This window comes from Taeniopygia guttata, chromosome 35, assembly GCF_048771995.1.
Source record: "Taeniopygia guttata chromosome 35, bTaeGut7.mat, whole genome shotgun sequence".
NCBI lineage: Eukaryota > Metazoa > Chordata > Aves > Passeriformes > Estrildidae > Taeniopygia > Taeniopygia guttata.
In genome coordinates, this window is record NC_133060.1 from 2,629,480 (window position 1) to 2,646,686 (window position 17,207).

At 53.2% G+C, this 17,207-nt stretch overlaps 2 protein-coding genes across 6 annotated transcripts in view; one reads left to right on the forward strand and one right to left on the reverse strand.

Moving 5' to 3' along the window:
- The window catches only part of LOC140681387 (U2 small nuclear ribonucleoprotein B''-like), a 399,750-nt gene that overhangs the window by 19,213 nt on the left and 363,330 nt on the right, over positions 1–17,207 (reverse strand). The window lies entirely within an intron of this gene.
- On the forward strand, positions 727–13,419 carry LOC140681407 (uncharacterized). 5 transcript variants are annotated; one of them, XM_072921193.1, is made up of 4 exons: positions 727–1,211; positions 4,627–5,108; positions 9,875–10,012; positions 12,540–13,419. In XM_072921193.1, exons 1-4 carry the CDS (start codon positions 755–757, stop codon positions 12,630–12,632), a joined length of 1,170 nt encoding a protein of 389 aa, XP_072777294.1. In that variant the 5' UTR covers positions 727–754; the 3' UTR covers positions 12,633–13,419. The 5 variants fall into 5 exon arrangements, with proteins under 5 accessions (XP_072777294.1, XP_072777295.1, XP_072777292.1 ...); XM_072921194.1 differs by lacking the exon at positions 12,540–13,419 and adding an exon at positions 10,461–10,719; XM_072921191.1 differs by lacking the exon at positions 9,875–10,012 and having other exon boundaries at positions 4,627–5,637; positions 12,540–13,008.

Here is a 17,207-nt window from a genome sequence, read left to right on the forward strand (position 1 = left end):
GGATGCAGAGATGCCCCTGCAGGTCCGTGGGGATGCAGAGATGCCCCTGCGGGTCCGTGGGGATGCAGAGATCCCCCTGCAGGTCCGTGGGATGCAGAGATGCCCCTGCAGGTCCAAGGGGATGCAGAGATCCCCCTGCAGGTCCATGGGATGCAGAGATCCCCCCGCAGCTCCGTGGGGATGCAGAGATGCCCCTGCAGGTCCGTGGGGATGCAGAGATCCCCCTGCAGGTCCATGGGATGCAGAGATCCCCCCGCAGCCCCTGGAGGAGCCAGGCTGGAGCTCGGGGATGCCTGAGAGGAGCTGTGACCCCGTGGGCAGAGGGGCCCCGCTGGAGCAGCCTGGCCTGGCAGGACCGAGCCCGTGGCACAGTGACCCACGCTGCAGCACTTGGAGGGGGCTGTGCCCCAGGGGATGGACTCGGCTCGGAGAAGTTCCTGGAGAAGTCTCGGCTGGGAGAGAGCGCAGGGTGCAGCAGGGAACGACTCCTGTCCCTGAGCAGAGGGAGAAGCCGCGGGGGATGAGCTGAGCACGGCCCCATTCCCTGTCTCCTGCCCTGCCGGGGGAGGAGGTGCAGCTGGGAGCAGGGAGCCGTGGGGAAAGCTGCATTTAAGGCTCTGCACTGACTTCTCCTCATCCTGCTCTGAGTCTTTGGAGTTTTCTGCCAGAAATCTCTCCCCTCCCCCGCTCGCCCACAGGGCTTTGGGCAGGTTTCCCTTTTTGGGGGAAATCAAAGCGAAGCACCGATGCACTAATGAGGGGCAGGAGAAGGGAGGCTCCCGGGCTTCCCGCAGAGCCGGAGGCACGGAAGGCGCAGGGCCGGGAAAGCCGTGGCGGGAGGTGCGGAGAAGTTTGTTTGTGTGGGCAGCTCAATCCCGCCTCGGGCCCGGGCCCGTCCCGGGGCTGTTGCTCATCTCCGGCTTTGCCCTCACGCAGCGCGGGGGGCCCTGAGAGCGCGGGGCGAGTCTGGGCCGTGCGCAGAGCCCGCCCCCAGCTCGCTGCCATTGGCCGCTGGTGCCGTCAGTCGCGGTTGCGGCGCGCTGATTGGTGGGAGCGGGGCGCAGCACGGCCCCGGCGGCGGGCTGAGGGCGGCCGTGGGCGGGCAGCGGCGCCATTGGCGCCAGGAGGGTCTGTGCGGGCCCGGGAGCGGCGGCAGCGGCCGGAGCGCGGTGAGGCGGCGGCGGCGGAGCTCGGAGGCGGCCCCGGCGCAGGTGGGAGCCGCGCTGGGTTCTGCGGGGCCTCGGGGCTGGCTGCGGGCGGAGGGGGCGGCAGGGGGCTGCGGCGGGTCGGTGGTGCCGTGTCCGGGCCGTGCCGGCCCCGGGCTGAGGGCGCGGCGGGAGCGGCTGCCCGCGGTCTCCTTCCCGCCGGGGCCTGGGCAGGAGCCGCTGCCGGAGCAGCGCTGGCTCGGCCCGGCTGCTGTGGGTAGGACCGAGGGGGCTGCCCCGCGGCCGGGAGCGTGCGGGGAAATTCCCCTCGCCGGAGGTTTCTGTGGCCGGAGGAGAGCGAGGAGTCCTGTAAAAGTGACTTTATTGCCGAGCAGGGGGAGAGGCCGTGGGGCATTTGCCGTGCGCTCTCTGCCATGGTTGTAGTCCGCAGCCTCCTTTTTATCCTCATTTTCCCGGCCGCATCTCCCTCTGCCTTTGCCCACGGGCTGAGGTCCTTGGAAGGTTCAGACTTCCCGATGCGCTTGCTGCCTGTCCTCGTTAATATGCACCCTCCTTTTGTATACCAGCCGATATTCATGGCTCTGTTAAGTCTTTGTTCTTCTCGAAGTTTGGGAATGTAGCGGGACTTTGAGCAGCTGTCTGGGTCAATTTGTAACATTTATTGGAACTGAGGGTTTCTCCCGTAGCTTCCTTATCTACAAGTGCCCGGCCCTATCTCCGGGCAGATTTACTCCTTGACTCTGTTTTGTTCTTCCCGGGTCCTCTTTGGTTTTGGGATTATTCTCGGTGCCCTCATTCCCTGTCCTTTTGTAGGCGTTTGTGGATCAGGAGGCCTGGCTGCCACCTGCATCCCCTGGCTCAGCTGCTGGATGAGCTGCACTGCCAAGGTGTGGAGCATGGTAAAAAGATGAGAGTTGCTGCAGCACAGAAGAGGAGAAGCAGCATTCTCTTAACCCCTGGTGTGCTGGGGAGCCAGGAAAGCATGTCCCATTCCTATCCTTTCCGTGTTAGGACCAATACATAAACTGCTCTCCTATTTCCTTTGTTATCTTTTTCACCACTTTTCCTTGGTCATCTCTTTGCCAACAGCAGTTTGACCCATTTTGTTTTCCACAAACTCCTGTTTTTTCTGCTCACAGATAATCTGATCCCATTCCCTGGTGAAATGTTGTGTTCCTCATTTCAGTGGATTGGTCAGCAGGAAGGTCAGGAGCTGGAGCTGTGTGGTTGGTTCTTATTCCAAGGACAGCTTGTGATCTAATGATGCCTTAGAAATGATAAATGGGTTCTGTCTCCTGATATGAATTGGTTCGAGTTCCCAGGGGCTGGTCCATGGTGTTGTAGGATTTTTTCTGGTGGCCCTTCATCTTTATCCCATTTTTGGGTGCTCTCTCCAGCAGGGGCCTGATCAACTGACTGCTTTTTTCTAATTTCATCATTAAATACTTGAATTCCAACTGATTTCCCTGAACTTGTTCTAGCAAAAGCCCCAGTGCTCTGATACACCCTGTACAGCCCAGACAGTGACAGCAGATGTTGGAGTGGGCAGAGGGATGATCCCCCCTTATTTTAGTGGAGTCTTCACGACATTCTCCATTTGCTGTTTCCCTTTGCAGCTTCAGCCATTTCTGTTTTCGAGTCAGAGATCCTCACCATGGGCTCTGCCTTCAGCTGTGCAGATTCCATCTGTGCCAGCAGGCAGAGCTTGGGGTGAGGGGCAGAGGGAATCAGTCAATTCCTGCCCCAGGCAAGAAGAGCCAGGTACATTGTCCCCACAGTGCCCCAGCAGTGCTGATTTGCATTTCTAAAGCTCCTCCTGGGTGCCTGGAATGCAGCTTCTCTTCCAGAGCAGCTTCAGCAGCCTCACCTGTGCCCCCCCACAACCTGGGGCTATTTTTTCCCCCCCCTTCAAATCCTCTGTTTAATGTTTATGAGTTAAAAGGGCACCTTTAAATCTCTTCTAGTTTTGCAAAATGCAGCCTAAATGTGAATGTCAAAAAACCCTGACCAAGATTTTGGCATCGCTAAAAGTGAAACAAAAACACACAAAAAATGTTCCAAGGCAATTAATTTTTTTCTCGTTCTTCTCGGAGTAAAAACTCATTCTCACATCCCTGACCAAACCTAACCAGCAATATATAAGTAGGATTATTTAAAAAAATATTCTAATGCTATATACTTTGCACTGAAGCTGCAGGAAAATGAAAAACTACACCAATATGTTTAGTGTTAGAGTCAAGGCATGTCTTGATTCTGGCCAGGAGGAGCAACAGAAATCATTCTATCCCCACATAGCCCGGGTGTGCAGAGAAAATCGTTCCATGACACATGGATTTTACTCGATTTTTCCCAAACTTGATACAGTCAGAACCAGTCAAAATCCACTGGTTTAATGTTTTATTGTTACAAGTTGTGCAGTTTTTAGTGTTTGGTTTCCTATTAGCCCCGGATTTCTTTGCTTCTGCTGTTAATGAGGTGGGAAGTGCTGGATTTCCTTCTCAGCCTTTTGCAGACCAGGTGTCTGCAGCCCTGGCAGTGTCTGGGGTAGGTGTTGGTTGCTGTTTGCTGCTGGGGTTGATGTTTTGCTGCTGGGCGTTATCTTTGTGGGTATCTTTTGGGCCATTCCCAGTGTGTTGAGATGTTAAACTCATCTCCACTGAGTGGTGTAACATCCCTTAACAAAGCCTTTAACATTTCTTTCCCCAGGGCCAAGGCAAAGCAGCCTGAGTAGAGAAATCAAAGGTTAACAATGTTAAAGTCTATGAGCTGGTGTATTTTCCATCGATGCCATGGCAGGCAGGGCAGTGTGTGAGTGTAAGTGAGAGCCAGAGTGGAACTGTCCCGTTGTCTCCCCAGCAGCTGTGGCAGGGCAGCCCAGAGAGCGCTGAAGCTGCAGCAGTGGCAGCAAGGAGAAGCAGGCTTGAGGAACAGAATGGTCAAACGATGCAGGTGGCAGGAGAAGATTGGATTGTGCAGGAGAAGGAGGAATAGGAGGAGGAAGAGGAGTGTGAGGAAGAGGAGAGACACCAGAGGAGAAGGAGGAGCAGAAAGAGGAAGCAGCACAAGGTTCCACCCCTCCCTGTATCTGCAGCCTCCCCCCAGCCCCAGGAGCGTTTCTCCCCCACATGCAGCAGGTGACTGGAGGGGGATCCACGATTTTCACGGGGTGAATCTTGGTGTTTCTGAGCTTTCTTGGGCTAAATGTTAGTGCTTTGATTTCATGTGGCAGCTGAATCTTTATGTTTTGGAGGAGGTTTTTGCTGTCTTGTGATGTTTGGGGAGTTTTTGATCTGTGTCTTGAAGTTTGTGGGATTTTTGGGCTGAATCTTGGTGTTTTGGAGGTTCTTACAGACACAAGATTCCCAATGACTTCCTGGGATGAACTGGGGCAAGGAGGAACCTCCAGTCCAAGGTGCTCTCCTCTTGTTTTTTTCCCTAAACCAGGATTTTTCATTGCCAGGGCATTTCTGGATGGAGGAGGAAAAGCCCCGGAGATGCCACAGGAGGAGGAGCTGCAAACCCAGCCCAGGGAGCTGCGGGGAGGAAAGAGCCCCCCTGAGCCAGGAAGGCGGGCGGAGATCCAGCCGGAGCTCGGAGCTGGTGGAGAAGCCTCATGGCAGGGAGAAGCCCCACAAGTGCTTGGAATGTGGGAAGGGTTTCGGCTGGAGCTCCAACCTGATCCGGCACCAGAGGATCCACACTGGGGAGAGGCCCTACGAGTGTGGGGAGTGTGGGAAGAGGTTTCAGACCAGCTCCGATCTCCTCGTACATGAGCGGAGTCACACAGAGGAGAGGCCCTTCCGCTGCCCCGACTGCGGGGAGGGTTTCAAGAAAAACTCCCACCTCACCAGGCACCGGCGCATCCACACCGGGGAGAGGCCCTACGAGTGTGGGAAGTGTGGGAAGGGTTTCAGACAGAGGTCTGGGCTGATTGAGCACCAGGTAATCCACACTGGGGAAGGGCCCTATGAGTGTGGGGAGTGTGGGAAGAGCTTTGGGCGGAGCTCTACCCTGAGAATACACCAGCGCATCCACACAGGGGAGAGGCCCTACGAGTGTCCCCAGTGTGGGAAGAGGTTTCAGACCAGCTCCAGTCTCCTCCTACATGAGCGGATTCACACAGAGGAGAGGCCCTTCCACTGCCCCGACTGCGGGAAGGGCTTCAAGCACAACTCCCACCTCACAAGGCACCAGCGCATCCACACCGGGGAGAGGCCCTACGAGTGTGGGAAGTGTGGGAAGAGGTTTCAGACCAGCTCCCATCTCCTCGTACATGAGCGGATTCACACAGAGGAGAGGCCCTTCCACTGCCCCGACTGCGGGAAGGGCTTCAAGCACAACTCCCACCTCACAAGGCACCGGCGCATCCACACCGAGGAGAGGCCCTATGAGTGTGGGAAGTGTGGGAAGAGCTCCTCACAGAGATCAAACTTGACCCAACACCAACGGAGGCACCACTAAGGGAAGCCCTGTGAGTGCCCCGAGCGAGGGAAGAGCTTGGAGTGAGGGAAGAGAGCGAGGGAAGAGCTTGGAGTGAGGGAAGAGAGTGAGGGAAGAGCTTGGAGTGAGGGAAGAGCTTGGAGTGAGGGAAGAGAGTGAGGGAACAGCTTGGTGCGCTGCTGCAGCTCCGTTCCCCATGGGAGGATCCGGGCTGGATGGTCCCCAGTGACCCCCGTTGGGCAGAGCCCTGGTGCCCCCGTATGGGGAATAAAACAGAGAGTAAAGCAATGGAGCTGATAAAGGGGCCCGATATCTGAGGCCTGACTGAGCAGAAACTGTTGGAGACACAGACACGGTTTAAGTCTCCCTGGGCAAGAAGAGGGGACAGTGGGGGGTGGCAGGGGTGTGACAGAGGGGATCAGGGGATGACAAAGGGACATAGGGGATAGCAGAGCCCTCCAGGGAGGGGACAAAGGGGACCCTGGGAGAACACTGGGGCCACCACAGGAGACCACAAGTGCCACCAGGTCCCTGACACCTCCCCTGTGCCCTCCCCAGGTGTCCCTGTACCAGCTGGAGTCACTGGTGAATGTGGCGGCCACCCTGGGTGAGGTGGCAGCCACCGTGACCGGGTTACAGAGGGACGAGCAGCAGCTCATGTCCCCAGAGTCTTTTAGGGTTAGTCCTTGTTCAAGGCGTGGTTTTGGCAGCTCAGTGCCCAAACCCATCCGGACGTCCGTAATCCCTCGCTGTTTTCTTGTCCTGTCACTGTCCTGAGCCGCATTGGCCACATTGTTCTTGCTCTGATTTTATCGCTGGTTTTTAATAACTGTTTTATTACTAATTAACTTTTGAATCAGTAATTTTTTAACATTTTAAAAACCAGCATGTGGCATTTTTCACAGTTCCCAAGAACTCCTTGCTGTCCAAAATTCTTCATTTTTTATCGTCTCGTGGTGTCCTCATCCTCATTGTCCACATTTTTATTACTCCGATTTTTTTTGTTATTATTTTATTTTTATTTTTTAATCACTATTTTATTACTAATAAATTTTTAAAAATTCAAAAACAACTGATTGTTATTTTCCACAGTGCCCAAAAACTCCTGGATGTCTGAAATTCTTCATTTTTTATCATCTCGTGGTGCCTGACCCTCGCTGACCACATTTTTATTACTCTGGTTTTATTTTTAAATTTTATTTTACTATTATTTTAATATTTTTCTTCTTATTTTATTTTTATTTTTTATATTTTTTAATTACTACTTTATTACTAATAAACTTTTAAAATTTCAGAAACAATTGATCAGTGTTTTCACAGTGCCCAAAAACTCCTGGATGTCCGAAATTCTTCATTTTGTATTGTCCAAATTTTTATTACTCTTATTTTATTGCTATTTTTATAACTATTCTATTACTAATTAACTTGTTTGAATCAGTAATTTGTAAAAGATTTTAAAGAACCAGGACTGGCATTTTTCACGGTGCCCAAAAACATCCGGGCATCCAAAATTATTTTCTTTTTATCGCCTTGTGGTGTCCTAAATGTAATTGTCCAGATTTTTATTACTCTGATTTTATTTTTTATTATTTTTATTATTTTAAGTTTTATTTTTCTATTTTTATAACTATTTTATTACTAATAAACTTTTAAAATTTCAAGAACAACTGATTGGTATTTTCATAGTGGCCAAAACTCCCGGATGTCCAAAATTCTTCATTTTTTATCATCTTGTCGTGTCCTGACCCTCATTGTCCATGTTTTTATTGCTCTGATTATTATAATTATTATTTTATTACTAATTTTAACTTGTGTAATTAGTAATTTATTACTAATTAACTTGTGTAATTAGTGATTAGTTTGTGATTTTACAGACCCGCGATTGGTGCTTTCAGAGCTCGTGGCGAGCGGGAAACGTTACAGGGAACGCGCTTTGGATCGATTCCTGTGTGATACTGATCAATAATCAATAATCAATTACTAATGCTGGACCGATTCCTGTGTGATATTGATCAATAATCAATAATCAGTAACTAATGCTGGACCGATTCCTGTGTGATATTGATCAATAATCAATAATTAATAACTAATGCTGGATCGATTCCTGTGTGACATTGATCAGTAATCAATAATCAGTAATTAATACTGGATCAATTCCTGTGTGACACTGATCAGTAATCAATAATCAATAACTAATACTGGAACGATTCATTTGTGATATTGATTAATTAATGATAAATAAATGACATTGGATTGATTTCTCTGTAGTATTGATTAATAATAAATAATAATGAAGAGTGGATAAAAGTTTGTGTAGTATTGAGTAATTAATAATTAATAATATTTGATAACATAGATTGATTCCTTTGTGATATTGATTAATAATCAATAATTAATAAATAATATTGGATTATTTTATTTGTAACTTTGATTAACAACATTTGATTGGTTACTTTGTAGCATCAATAAGAAATAATATAGGATTGATTTCCTTGTAATATTGATTAATAATCAATGACTTATAATATAGGATTCGTTTATCTGTAACATTGATTATTAATAATCAATAATTAATAATTATCATTGCATAGATTTCTTTGTAATATTGATTAATTAATCCTTAATAATTAATAATAATTTCTTTGTAGTGTTGGTTAATTAATAATCAATAATTGATATTGGGTCTATTTCTTTGTAATGCTGGTAACAATAAAGAATTAATAATTACTATTGGTTTTACTTCCCTGTAATATTGATTAATTAATTATCAATAATTAATTGATATTGGATAAATTTCTTTGTGATGGTTATGAATTAGTAATCAATAATCAATAATGAATATTGGATTGATTTCTTTGTAATGTTGTGAGAAATTCAGATTGAATGATGCACTGCTATTGATGATTGATAACTCCCTGCTATTGATTATTGATAATCTGCTATTCACTATTGACAACTCCCTGCTACTGATTATTGATAACTCACTGCTATTGATCATTGATAACTCGCTGATACTGATTATTGATAACTCCCTGCTATTGATTATTAATATTTCACTGCTATTGATTATTGATTACTCACTGATACAGATTATTGATCACTCCCTGCTATTGATTATTCACAGTTCACTGCTATTGTTTATTGATAACTCCCTGCTATTGAATTGGAGGTGGGGAGATGAAGGAACAATGGGGGGAAATCTCCTTTTTTCCCTTTTCTTTCTCCTGTTTTTGCCCCTCTCTCTCCCACGACACAGACGAATGTGGGAGTTGTAATTTTTCTTCTTTCCCCCATTCCCCCTGCCGCTCCCCACGCGGTTCCCCTTGTGCTGCGACCCTGCCTCCCTCCCCCTCGCCCCGCGGTCGCTCCCTCCGCCCCCGCCTTTCCCATGCCCGCCCCGTTCCCGGGGTCTCCTGCTTTCCCGGGGGGTTTCCCTGCCCCCGCTCCGTCCTCATCGGCCGCGGGTCCGTTTCCCCCTCGCCCAGTTCGGGGGATAGATCAGGTACCCCGCTGGTGCCCGGGGGCCTCGGGAAGCCGCACCCACAATAAACCCGAGTGTGCCCCGAGCCCCGAGTGTGCCCCGAGCCCCGTGTGTGCCCCGTGTGTGCCCCGTGTGTGCCCCGTGTGTGCCCCCAGCCCCGTGTCCGCCCCCAGCCCCGTGTCCGCCCCCAGCCCCGTGTCCGCCATCCGTCTGTCCGTGCGCTCAGACTGAGCCCGCAGCGCCCGGGGGAAAGCAGCGGCCGCCTCCCCGCTCCTCCCGCGCGTCCGCCGGCGCCCGCTCGGACTGGCCACGCACGGCAACACGAGATGGTGGGAGGAGAAGCTCCTTACTTCAAGGAAACGAGGCCATGGTCAGAGGCAAATTCTCCAGGGGCTGCAGAGCCCTGTGAGCACAGGGTGACCCTGCACTGGGAGCAGCAGCTGGAGGTTTCTGCACATGGGGAAGGGAATTCCCAGAGCACTCGAGCCTCAACACAAACAAATATTCTGCAGTCTCCAGCAACAATTGGCTTTGGGATTTACGCTGTTGCAGCTCTTCTGGCTGTGAGGATGACCTGAAAATGTGAAGCAAGTGCATCAGCTCTTTCCAATGGCTGTGGCAGCACCAGGGTTTGGGTTTTTTGGTTGGCACAGGAAAATGAGCTGTGAGCAGCATCTGTGCCAGGGAGGAAAGTGCCCCTGGAGCTGGGGCTGAGAACCCGGGGTCCATGTGAGCACCTGTGGGCGGGAAGGAAGCTGGCAGAGCGCTGAGTTTGCTTTTCCTGCAGGCTCGCGCTCTGATCCGGCACAACGGGCCCCCGCAGCTGCAGGAGCCCGGGCGCCTGTCGGCTCTGCTGCGGGACTGCCTCGAGTGCAGCCTGGAGCCGGACGAGGAGCGGCGCTGCTCTGCCCAGGAGCTGCTGCAGGTGAATGCCGAGCGGCTGCAGGGGAAGCAGCAGCACCAGGGAGGGGTTTTCTGGTGGGGCCCCTCGATAGTCTCCAGTCTCGCTGCGTTCCACACGCAAAGCAAGCAGAACCCTCGCCTGGTTTGGCTTGGCAGGGTCCTTTCGAGGGCATCTGCACCTGGTGCCCCACAAGGAGCAGGGCCATCTTCAGGCAGGGCAGGTGCTCAGAGCCCTGCCTGACCTGAGCTTGGATGTTCCCAGGGAGGAGGCACCTCCCACATCTCTGGGCACCTTCTGTCAGTGTTTCCCCACTCTCCCGGCAAAAGGATTCTGCCCTAGATCTAACCTGAGCCTGCTTCCCTCTCCTGAGTTTCTGACCATTTCCCTTTGTCCTGTTGCAACAGAGCCTGTGAGGAAGTTGACTCTGGAAAGTAACGGTTCATTTCTTTCTTTTTTATCCCTTGGGCAGCACCCATTTTTATCATCAGCCAAGCTTCTCTCCAGCCTGACCTCTCTGAACACCACAGCAAAGCAACTGAGGGAGCAGCGGAGGAGATGAAGCACTTGAGGACAGCTGTTAGTTACAGTAGTTAGTGAGGACAACTAGTTAGTGATGGTAGTTAGCAGTGCTAGTTGGTTATGTTGGTTAGGACACCCTGTTTGTAACAGTTCTTATGACAGCCTGTTTGGCATGGCAGTTTTTTGAATAAAAACTCTGTTAAACCACAACTCCCTTGGCGTGTCCCTTCCTCCTCCCTCTGTGACTCAGCTGCCCGGAGCAATGTGAGGGGAGAGCGGGCCCAGCCTCGCCCAGAGCTGAGCCCCAGCAGAGCCCTGGCAGAGCCCAGAGCAGCCAGGGCATCTGCAGAGTCAGCCTGGGAGGAGGCGCTCGGAGCCTTCTCGGCTGCACCGACTCTTGGGTACAAACTGCGTGTGCTGGAAAATGCCCCCGGCTCTGCCAGAGGGCAGAAGGGGCCCGGGGAAGGCCCCAGTGCTCCCTGCAAGGGAAACACCTGCCCTGGGTTTGTTATAAAGGACTATGTAGTTGTGCCTTTTGCTGTGATGTCTTGGCTTCTGCAACTTATTCTTAATCGCAACGATTTAGATACAGTACAGCTTGTAATCACTTTTAACATGCGTTTGCTGTAGTATAATTTGTCAGCTTTTTGTGGTCAATGCCCTGGCCCCTGTGTAGCTCATATCCTCAGAACATCATTCATGGATGATAGTTTAGTTTGTGCACAGTGTGAAAAACATACATGATAGTTTTGGCTTTTACAAAATATTGAAGTGGATGCCATGTGTTGTGCATTAGAATGTTAACTTTTGCAGAAGTAGCTGTAGTTGTGAAATAATAACTAATGCTTTTCTTTTTGTAACTAACTGACAGTAATAACTCAGAGATATTTGTGAAACAGCCAATGTTGATTTAAAGTACTTGTGGAAGTAGCTAAGACCGTCTGCATGGCCAGATAACGTTTAAGGAACGGGTGTGATGAGGACCCTGCCGCTGACGCTTCGACTGTCAGTAACTGTCACCTGCTGATGTGGAAACCCAGGGCACCGGGAATATTTCTCTGTCTGCTCTGGGGTGTCCTGACCCCCAGGGGAGCACTGACTTTGACCCTCATTCATGGAGAAAACTTCCAAAGCTTCAAAGTAATCTAGAAACCACAAAAGTGTGAAATAGATTGTAGAGATTGCAGAGAGTAGTGGAGTATGTCATATGGGTGAAAAATTTAGGTTTTAGAATTTTTAGTATGTTATAGATGGGTTCAAGATGGAGGATATAGGGTGTTGTCTTGAGTTCCCTTCTTCTTTCTTCTTCTTCTTCTCTTTCTTTTTGGGTTTATGTGGTATCCTGTAATTGGGTAGAATAATCTGCATTGTGGGTCTTTAGGGGTCAGTTACTGGGTTAGAAAGAAAAGTAATTTAGGTGTCACTTCTTTATTGGATAGCTTAGTTTTTCATTAGACTTACAAGGCCTTGTAACAAGAGATTGTTGGCCATTTTTGTGCTGTTTTCCTGCACGCAGAGTCTGGTGCAGACAGTGTGCTGAAGTTTTGATAAGAATAAACAGAAGCTGAAGACCAAAAAAGTCCAATGCAGCTCTGGTTCCTGACACAGAACTGCTCCAGGAGGGTCCCTCTGCCAGGGGAGCCGCCAGGGAGTTGCCCAACTTGGGGCCCGCAAACTCCCAGCTGAATCGGGGATCAGGGGCTGTTGTGAGGAAGTGACACACAACCCTCAAAACAACAATCCATGATTCCTGCACGGACTCTAGAAAGGCGGGTTGGGGGTCAAACCAAAAGAGTTCCTGGAAGAAGTAAATGAGTTCAAAGAAATGTTTGAATGTGTATAATCTTTATGAATATGTTTTTGGACAATACAATGGAAAAAGTAGATAAGAAGAGTTGCTATGGCTAACCAGTGTGCCTCTGGCCATTGCCAAGCACCCAGCGCTGTTATTGATTTGTCTCTAATTATCCCTTCTTAAAGTTTTAAAAATCGTCTTGCTCATTTTGCCCCTCTTTGGCTTCTTCTCCAGGAGCAGAGGGAGCCGGGGCAGAGACCGCTGTTCCTTCTGCCATCTGCGGCAAGAGAGAAGCATGAGGGACAGGCCGTTACCTCTCATTTATAACCTCGTTCCTCCTCGGATCCACAAATACCACTTCCAAGGAGAAATCAGCAACTCTGTTAGCGATGGGATTCTAAGTGACTCTGACCAGATTAAAGTGGGTTAACTCAACAGAACTCTATTTGATGAACTCTATGAATTTGATAGTCCTCCCTGGCTGCTATCAGCAAGCAGCGGTGCCTCTGCACAATGCAGCTTTTAGCTCTTGAAAACTCTGAAATGGAAAAGTCAGAGATAGCCAGCAGGGACTTTGTTATTGCTTCGGCAGACAAGGAAAACTCAAACTGGATCAGAATCCCATGCAGTGCACGAAAAGGGCAGGAAAGGTTGCGCAGACACCTCTTTGCTTGCTGGAAAGAGAGAAAATGAGCGGGGCTTCTCCTCCAAGCAAACCAAGAAACCACAAGTCGGAAGTGTCCCCTCCTCAGGTGGCTAAAGCACTTGGATGCAGTGAGGGCATGTCTGGCAGGGAAACAGCCCTGGTGGTGAGCACTGCCATGTATGGATCCATGGATCTGAAGGTCCCTCACAAGCCTCCCGTTGTCCAGGCTAAAGCTCCCTCAGCACCTCCTCCTTAGCCTTGTGCTCCACAGCCTTCCCCAGCTCCCGTGTCCTTCTCTGCACACGCTCCAGCCCCTCGAGGACTTTCTGCTTCAGAGGGGCCCACAAGTGGACACAGCACTCCCAGCCATGGCCGCAGCGCTGCCCAGCCCAGGGGGACGGTCACTGCCCTGCTCCTGCTGCCCCACTGCTGCTGACACAGGCCAGGGCATCCTTGGCCTTCTTGGCCACCTGGCCACACACTGGCCCACCTTCAGCTGCTCGTGACCGGCACCCCTGCGTCCTTTTGGCCCACGCAGCTCCCCCACCACAAAGTTGCCCGCTTGACTTCAAAAAGAGCATCCCCAGTTCCAAGATGTCCTTCCTCTTCTCAGCAACACAAGACAGCAGTCAAGGACTTGCAGCTTCCCCCCCACCCTAGGCACTAATGCCATTCCCAAAGCTGCAGGCTGTGTGCAGCTGTCCCTGCAGGATGGCCCCAGGGCAGAGCCCAGCCGGGCTCCCCCTGCAGCCCCTGAAGCTTGGGGCAGGCAGTGGTCCCAGAGCTGAGGTTCACGGGGAGCACCCGCAGCTGTGCCTCGCACTCTGTTGCTGTGTCACCTTGCAGGATGGCTTGTACGGGGTGAATGTACCAGCCCTGGTTTGACTGACAGGGGCCTGGCCCATCACAGCTCTCCCAAGGCTGCAGGCATTCCCCAGGCCAGAATCTGAAGGGGCACAGAGATCAGACCAGTGAAATCATCCAGACTGGGTTTTTCAAAGGCCCTTTAGAAGGAAGGGCTTGAGAATAAACGTGCTCTGTTTGCCACAGGAACATCGGGGTGAGTGCTCTCTTTGGCTCCAACCCACTTTCCTCCCCGAGCCAACGTTACCCACTCCCTCACACGTCCCCCCCGTGCCTTCCCACTGCCTTGTCCTGTCAGGGCTTCCGCAGCCCCTCATCCCTTCGTGGCCCCGTCCCCTCAGGCTCTCCCCAGCGTGGCCAACCTGCCCGGCAGCAGCGCCGCAGCCCCACAGGAGCTCCAGAGGAGCCCATCCAGAGGCACCTGGGAGCCCTCAGCAATCCAGGCAGCAACACACGGGCAGGAGGACACGGATGGCGCTTCCTGCCTGGGACAGGGCTTGTGGCCATCTCCAGGCACCGCTCTCACAGAGATCCCCACAGCTCCAGCCCCTGCCCATCTGCTCTGTCAGCAGCACAAAGGCTTTGGCAGAACCACCAAAGGCCAAGGGGCTTCTGGCCATTTTCCCTGCAACCCTGCATGCCTGGGCAGCTTGCTGAGCCCAGGATCCCATTTGTCCCTCTTCCCCTAGGCCCTGCAGAACCTGGGCAGCAAAAGAAAGATCCTGGGAGTCTGTCTATTACAACACATCCTATATTTATATGCTAAAGTAAAACAGTAAAGAGAAAGAAAAGAACAATCTTAAAGAAACGAAACATTCCTGCTGGCTCGGGCGGCCCCAGCAGACAGAGCCTCGGGGATCAGCTCTCTGCAGAGCTCCAGCAGCGCAGCCAGCCGAGCCCCGACAGACGAGGCCGTCTCCTCCATGCCCTGCGGAGCCGATCATGCAGGTTGTCAAAGATGGAGTATGGAGCTCTCTCTGCTTCCTGGAGGACGTACAATGTTTGAACTGCCAGGCTTCCGACAGGGACACTGATGTCATTGGCCATGCCTTCAAGGGCTGAAAGAGAGAGGAACAGAGCCATGGTCAGTTCCCACATCTGAGGGGACCCGAGGAGACTCTGTGCCAGGGCCATCCCAGCCGGCTCTGGCCATGGCCAGCAGGGAGCAGGGACCAGCTGGATTAGCCCGAAGCTGCTGGCCAGGAATCCCCCAGGTGCCCTGAAACCTCTGTGTGCTCTGCCCACGCCGGCCCTGGTCCGCACAGGGAGCAGAGCCCTCCGCAGCCGGGGCAGGGCTCGCAGCTCCCCGCCAGCCCCCGCTGGCAGCCCGCTGCCCTCACTCACCCTCAGAGATGAGCTGGAGCTCTTCCTTCCTCCCCCTCAGGTACCGCCCGGCCGTCCCTGGGAACACAGAGCCTGTCAGGCCCGGCGGCACAGCTCCCTGCCAGCGGCGCTGCCAGCCCTGTGCCCACACGGCCTCCTGGCCCGGCTCGTGGCTCACCCATGAACCTGACGGCCGCCTCTCGCAGGGGCTCCTGTGGGCTCTGCAGGTAGGGCAGGGCCCGGCGCAGGTGCTCGGCCACGCTGCTGCTGTCCTCTGCCAGCTGCAGAGAGCGGCAGGAGGGAAGGGTTGGCCCCGCAGCCCCGCCGGGCCGGGGCTCCATGGGCACCCGGCTCGGGCCGCAGGAGCCTGGAGCAGAGCCCGCGCGGCCTCGGGCTGCAGCAGCGGGCAGGGGCACAGCTGCCAGCCCGCACACCGAGCACCGCGCTCAGGGGGCTTCTCCAGGCTGGGGCTGCGGCTTCCCGGCCCTCCTTACCAGGCACTTGGTGAACTTCCACAGCTTCTGGTTCTTCAGCAGCTTTTCGAGATCCCTCTGCTTCAGGAACTCGGCCGCACAAAGCAGCGTTTCCTGAGAAGCCTGGAGAGCAGCAGAGACGCGGAGATGGCCCCACAGCCCAGGGCGCAGGACCCGTCCCTGTGCCAAGGCCAGCAGGAGGCTGCAGCCTGCGAGGTGCCAGGGCAGGGGCAGCCCAGCCCCTGCCAGGGGAACAGCAGCAGCTGCCGAGTCCTCACCTCTGCCACTCGCTGGTTCTCATCATGGCAGTGGAAGGAGAGTGGCAGCAGGCTCTGGCGCACGTGTGCCTTCAGGGCCTTTTTTTCCTCTTCCGGAAAACGATCCAGCATGTCTCGGAAGATAAACATGGAGCTCAACTGCACCTGGCTATCCTCCTGTATGAAAGGAAGGAAGAAAGACCTCAGCGTCAGCTGCTTCAGGCCCACCTGGGCACAGCCTGTAAGTGCACAGGGCACAAAGTGTGCGGGTAGCACCCACTGGCCGTGGCTGGAGGCGCAGAGCCTTACGTTGTCAAAGAGTGGCAGGAGCGCCTCAGCCAGCTGCAGGGCGAGGGCGCTGGTTATTGGGGCCTCTTTGAAGAGAAATACAGCTCTGAGGAGAACCGCGGTCATCCTGAGCATGACGCCGTCATTTTCCTGCAGGAGCTCCACGAGCCTTTCATGCAGGCTCCACATCCTTCTGGCCATCTACTTGTGGAACACAAGTGTGTGAAACACCATCCTGCTGCCACAGGGCCCAGGGGCCAAAGGCCTGTGCCAAAGCACTCGGGCAGCTGCAGCAGGAGGCAGGAGAGCTGGCAGCAGCTGCCTCAGTGCCCCAAGGCCAGCCGAGCCCCAGGGACTGCCTTCCCCAGCCCCACGCTGGCAGCACGGCTTCAGCCCCTGCGCTCTTCTCACCGAGGCACTGGTGGTGCCGAGCACCACGAGGCCTCTGAGTGCCAAGCGACGCCTCCCCCTGCACTCGCTCTGCAGGTTCTTTGACAAGAACTCCAGGACGCTGTCACGGCATTCACTCAGGTTCAGGCGCTCCAGGACCTGAAAGGCACAGGGCAGTGACGGGGGAGCGGCCGGCGGGAGCCCAGAACCGCACAGGGCCGGGCCCAGGCAGCAGCACAGGGCGCGGGCTCCGTCCCAGGCACTGCGGCCAAGAGAGGGCAGAGAGCCGGGAGGCAGCTGAGCGAGGCAGCGCTGGCCTTCAGGCTCACCTCCACAAGGAACGCCAGGGCGGCCAAATCCCGGCATGGCGTGTCTTTGCTGAGCAGCCCGAGCAGCTGGAATGCAATCGCGGAACACACGGCTTCGGATGCGCGGTGCATTTCTCTGACAGGAGGAAATAGGAGCCAAACCCCTGAGCCAGTGGGGGCAAACCTCTCCCAGGACTGCCTCCCAGAGGTCTGGCCTTTCTCCAGCACCCTGCAAGGGGCAGCTGAGCCCTCTGGGAGGTTGCTGCTCTTGGGCACGCTCCTCTCCCAGCCTTTTGCAGCCTCCTTGGCCGTCCCTTGGTGACAAGGGCTTCTGGCCCACGGCCACGGGGACT

Bases quoted from the DNA above. Each gene is read 5' to 3' on its own strand.
- LOC140681407 (XM_072921191.1), top strand. From the start codon at position 755: ATGAGGGGCAGGAGAAGGGAGGCTCCCGGGCTTCCCGCAGAGCCGGAG. The intron at 1,212-4,626 runs GTGGGAGCCGCG...TTTCATTGCCAG, and splicing joins CGGAGGCGGCCCCGGCGCAG to GGCATTTCTGGATGGAGGAG.